Consider the following 14,671-nt stretch of genomic DNA (forward strand, 5'->3'; position numbering starts at 1 on the left):
GTTTAACAGAAACTGCTTTCAAACTGGAAAAAAAAAAAAAAAGACAAAATTTTGACTAACATTCCTTCGGGGCCAGAATATACTTTTTGCCTAGACAATACTTTGAAAAAGAGGGCAATACCATCACCTTTTATGCTTGCTTTTTGACTTTTAAAGAATGAAATCCTGTTCTCAATAGGGGAAAAATACCAGGGAGAGGACAAATAGCAATTATGAAGAGCAATTTTAAAAACTGTACATTGAGGTCACACCACAATTTAGTCAAAGAGATGAGTGCGCCGAGAGACAGGGTCCCCTGAAATACAGTGCAGCCTGAATTCCGAGTCCAGGTTCTTTCCGACGGAGAACACGAGGAAATGACTGCACATCTTTCCCTACCTTGGTGGGACACCCAAGACCTGACCACGCCCACAAGAGCGGTCGGATTTAGGCAGCCGCGCCCCCCGTACGCAGCCAAGGCGCCGCCCAGACAGCCAGGCGCTCAATCACGCACTGGTAAACTTGCGACTGCACTCAGAGCCTGCGCCTGTAGTTGGAAGTTGCGCATGCGCCTGGTGGAATTTTCTTTCTTCCCCCACCCCGCGCACTTTTTTTTCTAGAGCTGCTTCCGGGTCGAAAGGTTTGCTTCCGGAAAGCGGGAGGGCTGAAACGCGGTGGCGGTATTGGACCAGTCTTCTAGGGTTCCAAGTGAAGAAGGCTGTAGCAATGGACAGGTCAGTCGTGGTGGTAACACCTGGGCCCAAAATCTTGTCCCTCTTGTAAGTTGGCGGAACGAAATAAGCGAAACCAGACTTCCAGATAAAGCCGTGGATGTCCTGAAGGTTGGCCATAGGATTCCTTTCCCAGCCCTGGAGATTTGATAACTCAGGGAAGAAAGGCCGCTTGTGTGGGTGGGGGAGGGAACAAATGGCAATCCTGTACGTTCCCACGGCAACTCTGTGATCTGTTCGCTGAGTTCACGCCGCAACTGATGTTCTGAGGTGGGCGGGGTGGGTGGTGGGCAGGCATTGGAAAAGCTGGGTGACCAGCCCAAGATCGCAAAGCTGGTCAGTGACGGCACTGAGATCTCCGCCCAGTCTTGATGGTTAAAAGTGCCCTCATCAAATAGTTGAATTCTTCCAGTGGTCTAGTGATTATATTAGTTCCCTGAGACAAAGAAAGGTGAGTTGTTAGGGTCCTTGGCTTCGGAGAATTCATTGTGTAGTGGAGGGGACAAGCAAGCAGTGTAAAATGATAAAGTGTTTTGTACTGCACTGTGTGAAAAGAAGGAGCAATTAAGTCTCCCTTGTCGGAGACCAGAAGAGAATGCCCTCTTCTGTGAGCACAAAGGAGAAAGGCTGCACTCAGGTGATTGCATACTGCACATTAGGGAAAAGCTAAGACAGCTGAGGTTAAGTTATACCAGAGAATGTACGAATGGATATTGATTGGTTGTCCCCGTGTTTGGGTGAGAAAAAGTGAGGTGAGCCAAAGGCACTACTAGAGGCACGCTGACTCTGTGATTCTGTCATTCATCCTTGTACCCCTACTCCCCGGGAGAACAAAGTGGCAGGTCCAGGCCCCCACAAATGGCCCCTGGGTGGGGAAAGCTCAGAGGAGTGGGGCTGTCTCCCCACGGGTGGCGCCTGGGGCAGGGCAGGGTGGGTCCGCAACAGCAACACTCCCTGTCACGGGAGTTGTCAGGAAAACCTCTCAGAGGAGATAACTTTGCAGGTGATGTTTGAATAATAGTACATTATGAATTCTCAAATATTGCCTATTACCTGACTGCCATTGTGCTATGCATTAAGTACCTTATTGAATCTTCAGAACAAGCCTGTGCGCTTCTGTAGTGTCATCCTTTTTTCGTAGGTAACAATGAAGCTGAAAGATATTAAGGAATTTGGTCAGTTAGAAAGTTAATGATAGATAGAAGAACCAAGTTGCCAATATGGAACTGTGTTTCCAGCCTCCATAAGGCCATTTGATGAGTAAGTAGGTGTTCATCAGGTGGATAGAGGAGCAGAAGTAGGCCTGTGTAAAAGAACACGTGTTCAGATATGTAAGGATATAAAGAATGTGTATGCTTTGCGTATCTGAATGATTGCATACAGCGTATGTTTATATGGGGTGGTGTGACTGATCATAGGGCACAGCCCCTACACTGGGTTTACACTTTAAATGTCATGTTAGGAAATATGGACCTGATTGTATAGGCCAGAGAGAACTCTGAAGATTTAAAGTGGAGGGGAAGGGCCGGGGTTTTAGCTCAGTGGCACAGCACCTGCTTGGCAAGGGTAAGGTGCTGAATTCGATCCCCAGTACCAAAAATAAATAAATAAATAAAGTGGAGGAGAAGCATGTTAGATTCTTGTAGGGTATTTTGTTTGTTTTTCGGGGTTTTAGCTCAGGGTCTCTAGCCCAGGCTGACCTTGAACTCCTGGTGATCCTTCTGCCTTAGCTTCCCAAGTTCTGGGATTGCAGGTGTGCACTACCATGCCTGGTTTAGATTCTTGTTTTCAAACACAGCTCATAATTGATATGGTTTAGTTTCTAGATCTTCGGGTGAGAATGATGGGAGATCTGGAACATTGTGTCTTTAATAGGGCTAGGAGAAGGAGACAACACTTACTGCACTAGGGGGAGAAATACTCTGAAGATTCGTTTCTGTCCAATTTACTAGAATTCTTTTACTTACCCTCCCATCTCATCCGCTCAATTTTTTTCATAATTTTTGTGGCTTGAAGTACAGTCACATAACAGTGTTTTAGTCAATGGTAGACCACATACTACGACAGTGGTGTCATAAAATATATTACCTAGTGACTTCATAGCCTTCTTAGTTTGTGTTAAGTACAATGTCATTCGTATGATGACAGAATTGCATAATGATCCACTTCTTGGCACCTGTCCCATCATTAAGCAATGCATGACTAACTTTTAGAGATTGCAGAAGTCCTTTAGAGGTCTACAGTTAAGGAACTCCACAATTGAACAGGGAAAAGATTTACTTTTATGAAGCAATAATTTCAACAGTGTGATAGGTTCCAAGTGTTGAAATAATTCCCTAGGACAAAATAACATTATGAGTGTTAGAAAATCAAAGAAGTCTGTGTAGGTAAGACCCAAGTGAGCCTTTGAGGATGAGGAATAAACAGGATCTGGAACCAGGAGGTCAAGCTTGGCTAAAAGATCTAAGCCTTGGCTATTGAAATGACTCCACCAATCAAGATGATAAAGTTGCTTGAAAATACTGCATTGAAAGATCTTAATCATGCTATTTTAGGAGTGGCTTTGGAGAGATGTTATCCCCTGTAATCCGAGAGCCAGAGGTGACACGGACTGCACGGAAGCAGAGTGCTCAAAAAAGAGTTTTAAGTATCCTTTGTATTTTGGGGAACATTATACAAATTGCTGTTTGAGTTTGTTTTGTAGAGTTTTCTTTTTATGAGAACTATTAAACATTAGCTATAATAAAATACTGTAGAAACTAGTTTTGTTCATGCCACAGATACTTTATTTGGTAAATATAAAATATAAATTGAGATTACAATTTGCTTCCCTGAAAACAGGATATTCTATTTTCCAGTTATCATATTGTGGGCAGCATGTGCTGAGAATTAAATTCCTTTTTCTTTTTTTTTTCCAGCTTTGTAAGTAAAAATTTATTAGACAACATAATTAGTAAGTAGCACAGAAAACAGATAATATAATCACTTAATAAACTCAGTAAAATCCCAGATACCACACCTTCCAAGAAAGGTTCTCTTTAGGCAAATGAAACAATACCCTGAAGGTATAATTAACTTTATGGTCATTAGGCCAATTAAGATCCTCCAAAATCAATTGCAGACTTGATTTTAGTACTCAGAGCCATTCTGTATCATAATGGTATAGTTTACCAGATCTCATGTCTTATAGGGAAAAGAATAATCCCTAAATATTTCACAGTTCATATATATCAAATAGCACTGATTTCAGTGAGGAATCAATTTCTAATATTCATTATATACAGCATTTGGAGCTAAAAGGACTAACTTCTCAAGTGATTTTATAGTAGCTACTTTGTGGCTTTTCCATTAAAATGCCAGCTGATCACCCTTGGAATGTAAATTTTTTTAATACTTTTAAAAAATTAGTACATGTTTTCAGCACACAGTAATTACATTCACTGTAGGGATGGAATGTAAATTCTTATTAAATAACATGAGGTGTTTTTTTTTGGTACCGGGGATCGAACTCAGGACTTTGCGCTTGCAAGACAGGTGCGGTGCCACTGAGCTAAATCCCTGGCCCATAACATGAGAGTTTTTAAAAGAATAAATGAGCAAATAGACTCCATGAAGAATTTTGTTCCCTGCTGTGTCTAAAATAATGCTTGGACAACAGGATCTGTTGAATGAGTAAGTATCACAACTGACGTTGCTCAAATATTTAACAAAGTCACAAGGATTATAAAAATATGTTCTGGCTACAAGCATACTTAATACAATAGTAATAAAAATAGGCTTGAAAACAATCTTATTTTAAGGAGCTCAAGAGTTTAAAAGGAATTAAGGGGTAGCATACATTCTGATATGTTTTCTCTAAGCCTGTGTATCAAGCTGTGAACCATGACATATCTTTTCCTAAAAGTCTGAATCTAAAAAGTAAACTTTTAGAGCCAAAACATAGTGTGCCTATTATATTTTCTGTATAGCTTTTGTTATTTATAGTCTTTATGCAATCTAAAAACACTTCATGCCTTCTCTCAAAATCCCTTCTTAATAAGTTGCTTTTCAATGTATAATTACCTCACCTCATTATACACCATATTATTGTATCAAATTAAAAACTAACCCTTAAAATATTTAAAACTGTATTTCTTAATATACTAAACATTTAAGTACAAATACTTCATCTTTGTAAACCCATTAGATGTTTGAAAAGTTTTTATGCATGAACCAATGGAGTTTTAAGAACTTAGCTATGTATAAACATGATCATTACTCATTTTATTGTTTTCCAGTGAGTTAACGTGTTAAATGTGAGGATAGTCCTTTAGAATCTTGAAATTCTGCTGCGACACAATCATATCTTCTTTATTTAAAAAATCCGTAGTTGTTTTCAGAATTCACTCCAGAAGCTAACTTCCTGAGACATCAGCAAACCAGTCAAGGGGATAAGATACAGGAAGAAAAATAACACCAGGTCGAAAAGGATGAAGAGCCAGAGGTCCAGCCAGTAGGAGTGTTTGGGAAGCCCGTTGCTCCCAGACTGCGACTGCACATGGTTCTGCTCTGGCCTCTGAGCCAGGGCCTCGCCGCGGTGCTCCCGGGGACCCTGGCCTCCGTCTCGGCCCGTGCTTCGTCCCCAGGACCTGCGAGCGCCTCAGTCCTGCACTCCTGCGAGGGCAGCACTAGAAGCCTGTGACTGTGTACCGTGAAAGTAGCGTTGTTCCTCAGCCGAAGATAATTTCCTTTCTGTATTTGAGAGCTCTTAGGCCAGTATATAATTAGCTAAGACTGACCCTGAGAATTTAAATGGCAGAGGAAATTATTTACTCTTTGCACAGAAAAGATATTAGCCATAAAATCTTAGTTTTTTTTAATCCATTAAGTTTGTTGGTACATTTTAGTTATACAGTATGATGATATTCATCATTGGGAATTTGTACCTTTACATGATGTATCTTGGTTCTTATTTTTTCCCCATTCCCCGGCCCTCCCTTCAACCCCTCCACCGCGCCCTATTTACAAAGACTTTGTTTCTGTTTTTTCCTTTTCTCATATTTGTTCCTTTTTCTTCTTTACCTTCCCATTAGGACCTTTTCTTCCTATTTCACATTATCTAGTATACATTTTGATCCTTATTTACACTTCGGGATTTATACATGTTAAAATCTTAGTTCTTAAAAAGCTATTCACATATTTTGTGTAGTGATGCTATGGTTAATTGTAACTTCAGTAATTTCTTTTCTACATAGAAAGCTTTTCTTAACTCTTCCTAAAGTTCGAGCCTCCCATGATGAAAATGTTGGGAATTCTACACCAAGAAACCAGATGATTCCTCGAACTCCCAGCTCATTTCGACAGCCTTGTAAGACTGTTTTGCTTTTAAAGTATTTAATAAACTGGGCACCTACCTGTTATCCCTGCATTCTGGAAAGCTGAGGCAGGAGGATCTATAAATTTGAACCCAGCCTGGGGGATTTTCTTAGACCTTGTCTCAAAATAAAAAATAATAAACAGGCTGGGTGTGTAGCTTAGTGCAAAGGCCCTAAATTCAATCCCCAATACTGAGAAGAAAAAAAAAGTATTTAACAATAACAGTACTATAGTTATAATAGCTGATATTTATTGTGTGCATAATATTTGTTTACAGTATCACCAAGTAAGCACAAATCATAATGATTATAGTTATTTGTTAAACTAGTATCATGAACAAGGTATTATATTTCACATAAATACACAGTTAGGGCCGAGGATTTAGCTCGGTGGTTTCGCCGCCTGCTGCGCCAAGCTCAAGGACCTAAGTTCGATCCCCGGTACCAAAAAAAAAAAAATACACAGTTACTGTGACAGATATTGTTACCTCTTTTACCAAAGCTGAAAGTGATACTTAGAAAAGTTAATATGGGTAATAAGTTCTACTCAAAGGATAGTCTGTTTACCAACGCACAAGCCTCAGTATTCTTTATAAAATTAGAATATGAAAGATCCATTGGTTAGTGTCTTTTTTCTTAACTGCTCTGTTATATTACAATGAAACAGCTCTATTTGTAGTAAAGTTTTCCCTGATTGGCTCAGTAGTACTAAAATTTCAAATTTAGAAAAATAAGTTAAACTTCTATCGTGGAAATGTTAACAAAGTATTTAAATGGTTAGAATCTAAATAATTGAAAACTGAAATATTCTTTGCTTGCTTGCATGGTTTTCATGATTAATGATCATATACCTTGGGTTCTTTCTGTTAACCTCTTGTTTGTAGTTACTCCTCCAAACCGAAGCTTACCAAAATATCCAGATGTTTCCTGCATTTTGGGAACAGAAGAGAGGTCTCCTCAGCTCACACAGTCTTCAGGATTTTTGGGAAATATGTCCATGGTATGTATAAGTTACTGCTAAAAATTTTTCTTTTTCTGTGTGACTTAAAAGCCTGTTAATGAGAGCTGGGTGTGGTGGCGCATACCTGTGATCCCAGCATGTGGGAGGCTGAGGCAGGAGGATTGCCCTGAGTTCGAGGCCAGCCCAGGCTACATAGTGAATTTAGGGCCAGCCTGAACTATATAACCAGACCCTGTCTCAAAAAACCAAAAAAAAAGCCTGTTAATGAAAATTGAAGTCATATTTAAAAGTAACTCTAGGATATGTGGATTGATATAATTGGCTAGACATTTGAAAAACCTTAAGTATCTCATGTTACAGGTAGAAACTGACAGCAGTGACCTTTAGCTATACTGTATATCAAATGTTTTTTCATCTGTCAAGTTTGCTAACCCAACAGAATACATTCTGGAATTGATTGCTGATGGCTATAAAAATTGAGCCCTTTTTTTGAAGCATGAAAAAGTAGAACACTGAGTAAAATATGAATATCATAAGGAAGAAAAACATTGTCTGGCTGTGGGATCTGACAGTAGAGTCACAATTGAATTAGAGGACACCCAACTGGTATCTGCTGCTGAATTGATTTTCTTGTGTGCAGGAAACCCCTCAGATATTTGATAACGGAAGTGATCAGAGTTGTGGAAGTATAGAAGGAGAATTTGATTGTTTGCTTTTTTTACTCAAGGGTATAAAAGAAAATTTTGGAAAAAGCAGATGAGGTGCTCTTTAAGAATCACTGTGGTGGGGCCAGGGATTTAGCTCAGTGGTTCTGCCGCTTGCCTCGAAAGCACAAGGACCCAAGTTTGATCCCTGGTACCAAAAAAATAAAAAAAAAAGAATCACTGTGGTACAGAATTGAAAATAACAGAACTGTTATATAAACAATGATGTAGAATGGCTTCACTTAGGTATTAAAAATACCTATAGAAAAAGAGGACTGGAAATGTAGCTCAGAGGCACAGCACCTGCCTCGCAAGTGCAAGGTCCTGAGTTCCATCCCCGGTACTAAAAAAAAAAAAAAAATTGAAAGCATTGTGTCTGAGAAGAAAACAGTTTCATTGTAGTAGAGTTTGATGGCACATTTAATTTCAAAAACAAAATTAAAATGTATCTTCTTTCTTTGGCTCTCTTCACAGAAATTTTTATGCACACATTTGTACATTTGTCAAAATTGGATGTTTTCTGAAAGGTGGTTTTGCCTGATAAACCTCTCCCTTGTCATAGAAAGTTAAATCCATCTTTTGTGTTTTTTCCTTTGGTGCTAAGGTCAAGCCTAGATCCTCACACATGATAGGCAAGTGCCCTGCCATTGAGCCATACCCCAGCCCCAAATCGTTCTTTAAAATTGATTATAGTCTTGGAGCTGGAGATGTACCTTGGTAGAAGAGTGTGTACTGAGCACGTACAAGTCCCTGGATTCAATCCCTAACACACACAAAGTTTATTATAGTCTTGTGGCTTTTTAGTGTTAATAACTAATGATGATTTAGTCAACGAGTAATTTACTCTGCTTATGAAGCTGGTTTATTTTGGCAGTAAATTAATTCCTTTTGTAGTCAAAGGTATTGTCCTGATTTATTTTGCCAATTATAAATTAATGTCAGCCGTGAAAGCAGTCTTGGATATAGGTTACCCTGAAGTAAATAAAATTATTTCCTTGGTTAATGCTTTTACCATATGAATGCTAGCAAAATTTGGTTGTGGGACCCCCCCCCCTTCCCCCCCCCTTTCCCCCTCCCCTTTCCCCCTCCCCTTCCCCCCTCCCCCTCCTTTCTTCTTTCTACCCCCCTTCCTCTTTTCTCCTGCTCCCTCCCTTTCTCTTTTTTCCTGTGGTACTTGGGATTGAACTGAAGGCATTAATACCAACTACATCCCCAAACCTTTTTTGGATTTTTTTTTTTTTTTTTGGTACCAGCGCTTGAACTCAGGGATTGAACTCGGGATGTTACACTTGCAAGGCAGGGACCAGAACCACTGAGCTAAATCCCTGGCCCATTTTGGTTTTTGTTTTGAGGCAAGGTCTCTCTAAATTGCCCAGACTGGGCTAAAACTTGCAGTCTTCATTCCTCAGTCTCCCAGAGTGCTGCAGTTACAGGTTTGCACCCCCCCGCCCGCAGGCAAAGTATTTTTCTGAAAATGAAATGGCATTGCTGTTTAAGATTTTTACTTTGAAGCCAGGCCCAGTAGCTCACTGCTATAATCCCAGTACTTGGGAGGCGGAGGCAGGACACAAACCTAAAACTATCCTGGGCTACATAGTGAGACCTAGTGTCAAAAAAACAAGTTTTGGGCCGGGGATTTAGCTCAGTGGTTTTGCCGCCTGCTGCGCAAGCGCAAGGACCCAAGTTCGATCCCCGGTACAAAAAAACAAAACAAAACATAAAAAACAAGTTTTTGTTTGTTTGTGGTACCGGGGATCAAACTCAGGACCTTGCACTTGCCAGGCAGGCGAGGCAGCACTGAGCTAAATCCCCGGCCCCTATATGTATATGTTTTTATGGGCACTCATCACTTAATGACACGGATGCCTTCTGAAAAATGCATTGCACCTGCCTCGAAATCACAAGGTCCTGAGTTCGATCCCCAGTACCAAAAAAAAAGAAAAATGCATTGTTGGACGATTTTTATCCTATGTATATCATAGAATGTATTTAAACTAAGGTGGCTACAATGTTACTAATTTTGTGATACCGCTGTCATATATGTGTTGTCTGTTGCTGACCAAAATGTCATGTGGTCCATGATTGTATTTATTATAATATGTATTTCATGGAGTGTTCAGGTTTCTTGTTTTGTCAGCTTTTTTTTTAAGTTGTTGTGTTTGGTGTTTTTGTTGTTGTTTGGTTGGGGCTTTGTTTGTTTTGATTTTTTGAGACAGGGTCTCACTATGTATTTCAGGCTGGTCTTCCCACATCCCTTTCTTTATTACCATTCATTTGTTGAAGAAACTGGGTCATCTCTTTTATGCAGTTCCCCAAAAGTGAAAGATTTAGACTAACCTACAGGTAGAACTTTATTTTATTTACTAATATCAGCTTAAATTTTACAAAATGTTACCTTCACTGCCTTTTAAAAAAGTGTGGAGTAGTACATAGAAGAAAACTATTTAAAAACCCGTCATTTCCTTAAATTAACCCATTGGCTTTCAAGAGTTAAAAACCTACAGAAAGTTTTTTTAGAAGTTTTTAAAAATCTTGTTTACTATAAAGTATTTATTCACTCAATGACAGTCACTCCATCACATCTCTGGGGATTTTTGTTGTTAAGATAACGAATCTGGACGACAGTAACTGGGCAGCTGCATTTGCAACACGGCATTTAGGACTCTTCACGAAAACAGAGCCCAACAACCTCACAGAGGATGCAAATGTCAGCGCAGTTATGTTACGTGAAGATGATCCGGGAGAAGCTGGTAAGAGGGCTTTGTGACAGAGCAGCTTTTCTTTTACTAAGGAAGGAAGCTATTCCCTGCCATTTCTGAACACCATTAATATATAGTAATTATAAATATTATATATTATTTATATAAGCATTAATATGTTGATGTAAATAAATATACATTTGTAATATAAACATATAAAAGTACATTTCTTTTGGGAGGAGTGGCTTAAAAAAAACATGTATTTTTTCAAAGTTCTTGATACTAAAAGTCTGAGATAAAGGTGTGAGCAGGCACCAGGCGTGGTGGCACACATCTGTAATAGCAACACTTGGAAGGCTGAGGCAGGAGGATCGCCACGAGTTTGAGGCCAACCTGGGCTACATAGTGCATTTGAGGCCAGCCTGAACTGCATAGTGAGACCCAGTCTCAAAAAACCAAAAAAAAAAGAAAAGAAAAGGTGTGGGCATGGTTAGTGGTTTTAACAGCCTTTCTCCTTGGCTTGCAAATAGCCATTTTCCTCCTATGTTTTACCTGGTCTTCACTCTGTAATATAGTTTTCATGGTCAAGGCCATCTTTAGAAGGTTGAGAACTTATCAGTTGGAGTAATATCTTGCCCATATTACCTTTCAGTGTAAATAGACTGAAGTTACTAGACAAGTCTCATGCTTTTATTCTTACTTGTGCCATTAAAACACCTCTTTTTCTTTAGGTTTAGTTTTTAATGTGACATTGTTGATGTGCTTCGTTTTGGCCTGGACACTAGTACTGTTTTTTTTTCCAGGTAATATTGTGACCTTGCTAGTTTTAAGTTGGTTATTACCATTCCCTCATGGAAAACACCATTTGCTTTATTGTCCTTGTACCTACACGTTACTATGTTAGTTCTTCATCATAACTTAACACAGTAAGTGCTAGTCAGTGTGTTTACCACTATAGAAGCATTAAATTATGTGGTCCTTTCCACGGTCCACTAAAGAGTTACAATGATTATTCCCATTTTAGAGGGCAGGAGCCAGGTGCAGTAGTACATGCCTATAGTGCTAGCTACTCAGAGGCTGAGGTGGGAGTATGATGAGTTTCAGGCCAGCCTTAGCAACACAGCAAGACCCTGACATGAGAGAGAGACAGACAGACAGAGATAGACAGAGAAAAGAAGAGCATACAGGAAAAGGATGCCCAGAGAGGTTAACGTTTAAGATCACCCAGCTAGGAAGTGATTGGACCAGGATTTCAAACTAAACATTTTGATTCCAGAGCCCTACTCTTTTTTGGGGGAGGGGTGGTTTTTTGAGACAGGGTCTCACTATGTAGTTCAGGCTGGCCTTAAGCTCACCGTGTAGCCCAGGCTGGCCTCAAACTTGCAGTGGTCCTCCTATTTCAGCCTCCTGAGTGCTGGGATTACCAGGCACGCACCACCACATCTGGTTGCAAATCATATATCTGGCAAAGAGTTCATATCCAAAATACATAAAGAAATCCTATAACTCAGCAACAAAACATCACCTCAATTAAAAAAATGACAAAAGACTTGAATTGACATTTTTCCAAAGATATACACGTGGCCAAGAAGCACACGAAAGGTTCTCAATATCACCATAGACATTAGAGGAATATAAACCAAAACTAGAAAATAACAACTGTTGACAATGATACAGACATCAAAATTGTGTCCTGTTGGTGTAAATGTCAAATAGTACAGCCACTCTCAAGCAGTATGGCAATGTCTCAAAAAATTAAAAATAGAATTGTCACATGTGAATCTATTTAAGGGTATACCCAAATGAATTATAACCAAGATCTCAAAGAAATATACTTGTATAACCTTGTTCATAATTACATCCCTAGTAGCCAAAAGGTGAGAGGAACCCAAGTGCCCATTGATAGATGAGTGGAGAAACAAAATGGATATACTCATAAAATGGAGTATTATTTAGCTGGAAAGGAAAGACATTCTGGCATATGCTACAGCATGGATGAACCTTGAGGATATTATGCTAAATGAAATACACCAGTCCCAAAAAAGACAAATTCTCTATGATTCCACTTAAAAGAAGTGCTTAAGGTGGTCAAACTTAACAGAGCTAGAAAGTAAGAATAATGGCTGCCAGGTTGGAGGAGGCAAGGGGTTACCCATCTGTGCGTGGGTATTGGTGATGGTAACCACAGCAGTGTGAGTATACTTAATGCCACTGAACTATACACTTAAAAATGGTTACCATGGCAAATTTTATGTCATGTATTTTACCAACTTTTTAAAAATACAGCAGTAAAGAAATAAAGATGTTTAGCTATGTTTTATGTTTTCAGACAAATTACCTAAAGTATGTCACTTAACTTTTCTTTGTTCCTGTTCTTTTTCATATGTTTTAGCATCCTCAAGCATGTTTCCTGATTTCCTGCAGTCTTTTTTAAAGCATTCTTTATCTACAGTTTTTGACCTTGTGGAAGAATACGAAAATATTTGTAGCAATCAGGTAAGCAAATTTTACTTCATTGGTCAGTCTTCAGTACTTCTTGGTTTTGAACAGCATCAACTTGTTCTTTTCCATACTGTGCTTAAGGGAGACGTCTGAGAGGCACAGGGGCAGGAGTGGTGGGGACGTCAGCCAGAGCGACTTGCTTTCTGTAGAAGGAAGCTCTGTACAGTATCTCTTTGGTGAAAAAAAAGAAATCTGCTGCTTAAAAAAAAAACAGCCTAAAATATACAAAGAGTTCATAAAACTCAACAATAAGAAAACAGACAAAAAACTGAACCAAAAAGGAAAAAAAATGGGCAAAAGATGAGAAATGAGTACCCCACCAACAATGGTATGCAGATGGCAAAAAAGCTTATGAAAAAAAATGCTTCACATCAAATATTATTAGGGAATTGCAAATGTAAACCAGACACTGTCCCATACTTAAATAGAATGGCAAAATTCCAAAATACTATGATATCACCAAGGTCTGATGGGAATGTGGAGCAACAGGAAGTCTCATTCACTGGTGATGAGAATACAGAATGTTCCAGCCAGTTTGGAAGACTGTTTCTTACAGAATTAAACATGCTCTTACTATATGATCAGCAGTTACACTCTGGCATATAGCTATGTGAATTAAAAATTTGTCCACACACACCAAAGCCTGCATATGGGTGTTTATAGCAGCTTTATTCATAAAGATTTGGATGCAACCAAGATGTTCATCAGTTGGTGAGTGAATAAACTGTAATTTATCCAGTAAATGAAGTATCATTTAATGTGAAGATGAAATGAGCTAGTAAGCCCTGAAGAGACCCAGAAATCATTTTTGGTTTTTGAGATAAGGTTGCATAGTGTCATCCAGGCTGGCCTCAAACTTAGGATCTTCCCCTTATCCTCCCAAGTGCTGGGGTTGCAGGTGTGCATCACCACATCCAGCAACAGAGAATCTCAAATGCATATTGTTGATGAAAAAAAACAATCTGAAAAGGCTATATACTGTACAGTTCCAACTGTGTTACATTCTGGAAAAGACAAAACTATGGAGGTAGTAAAAAGATAGCTGGCAGTTAGTGGGGAAGGAGGAATGGATGGGCAGAGCACTGAGGACTTTAGAGCTGTGGAATTTTACTGCAACATGCATATATTATGTGAATGCATAGTATCATACATTTGTGAGAATCTGTGGACTGTATACCACTCAGCATGAACCCTAACATCAACTATGAACTTTGGGTGATAATGACATGTCAGTGTTGGTTCATTAATTATAATAAAATAGCATTCTAGTGATACTGATAGGGAGGCTATGTATGCATGGGAGCAGGGCTATTTGGTACTCTGTATTTTCCATTCAGTTTCTCTGTGAATCTAAAAACTGCTCTAAAAATAAAATCTATTAAAGCAAAAGAATTTAAAGTATTATATTTAAAAATAATTGCAACTTGGTGCAGTGGCATGCACATATAATCCCAACTATTTGGGAGGTGATTCAAGAAAATTGTGAATTTGAAGCCAGCCTGGGGAACCCAGAAAAACCTCACATCAAAAATAAAATAAAAATAAAGAGTAATTGGAATAATAATAACAACAGCAAAATTTTGAGGGGTTTTTGTTGTTTGTTATTTTGAGACAGTGTCTCACTATATAGCCCCAACCTGTCTCAAATTCACAGCCATCCTCCTGCCTTAGCCTCCGAAGTGCTGGGATTATAGGCATATGCCACTACAGCCAGCTAGCCCACATTTTTAATATTATTTAA

General features: G+C 39.1%; 1 protein-coding gene across 3 annotated transcripts in view; it reads left to right on the plus strand.

Moving 5' to 3' along the window:
• The first annotated feature begins 513 nt into the window (after positions 1-513).
• Positions 514-14,671, plus strand: part of Nup107 (nucleoporin 107) — a 48,368-nt gene continuing 34,210 nt past the window's right edge. The window contains exons 1-6 of one of the 3 annotated variants that reach the window (XM_087192399.1): positions 514-713; positions 3,266-3,357; positions 5,971-6,057; positions 6,949-7,064; positions 10,335-10,479; positions 12,821-12,924. In XM_087192399.1, the coding sequence (XP_087048525.1) occupies positions 706-713; positions 3,266-3,357; positions 5,971-6,057; positions 6,949-7,064; positions 10,335-10,479; positions 12,821-12,924 (552 nt within the window). In that variant the 5' untranslated portion in view covers positions 514-705. Of the gene's footprint in view, positions 822-3,265; positions 3,358-5,970; positions 6,058-6,948; positions 7,065-10,297; positions 10,480-12,820; positions 12,925-14,671 lie in introns of all 3 variants that reach the window. The other 2 variants (XM_087192401.1, XM_087192400.1) reach the window with 2 other exon arrangements.

The sequence above is a fragment of the Heterocephalus glaber genome, unplaced genomic scaffold, assembly GCF_053883595.1.
Source record: "Heterocephalus glaber isolate CG9 unplaced genomic scaffold, H.glaber_assembly_v1.0 deba00001571, whole genome shotgun sequence".
Classification (NCBI taxonomy): Eukaryota; Metazoa; Chordata; class Mammalia; order Rodentia; family Bathyergidae; genus Heterocephalus; species Heterocephalus glaber.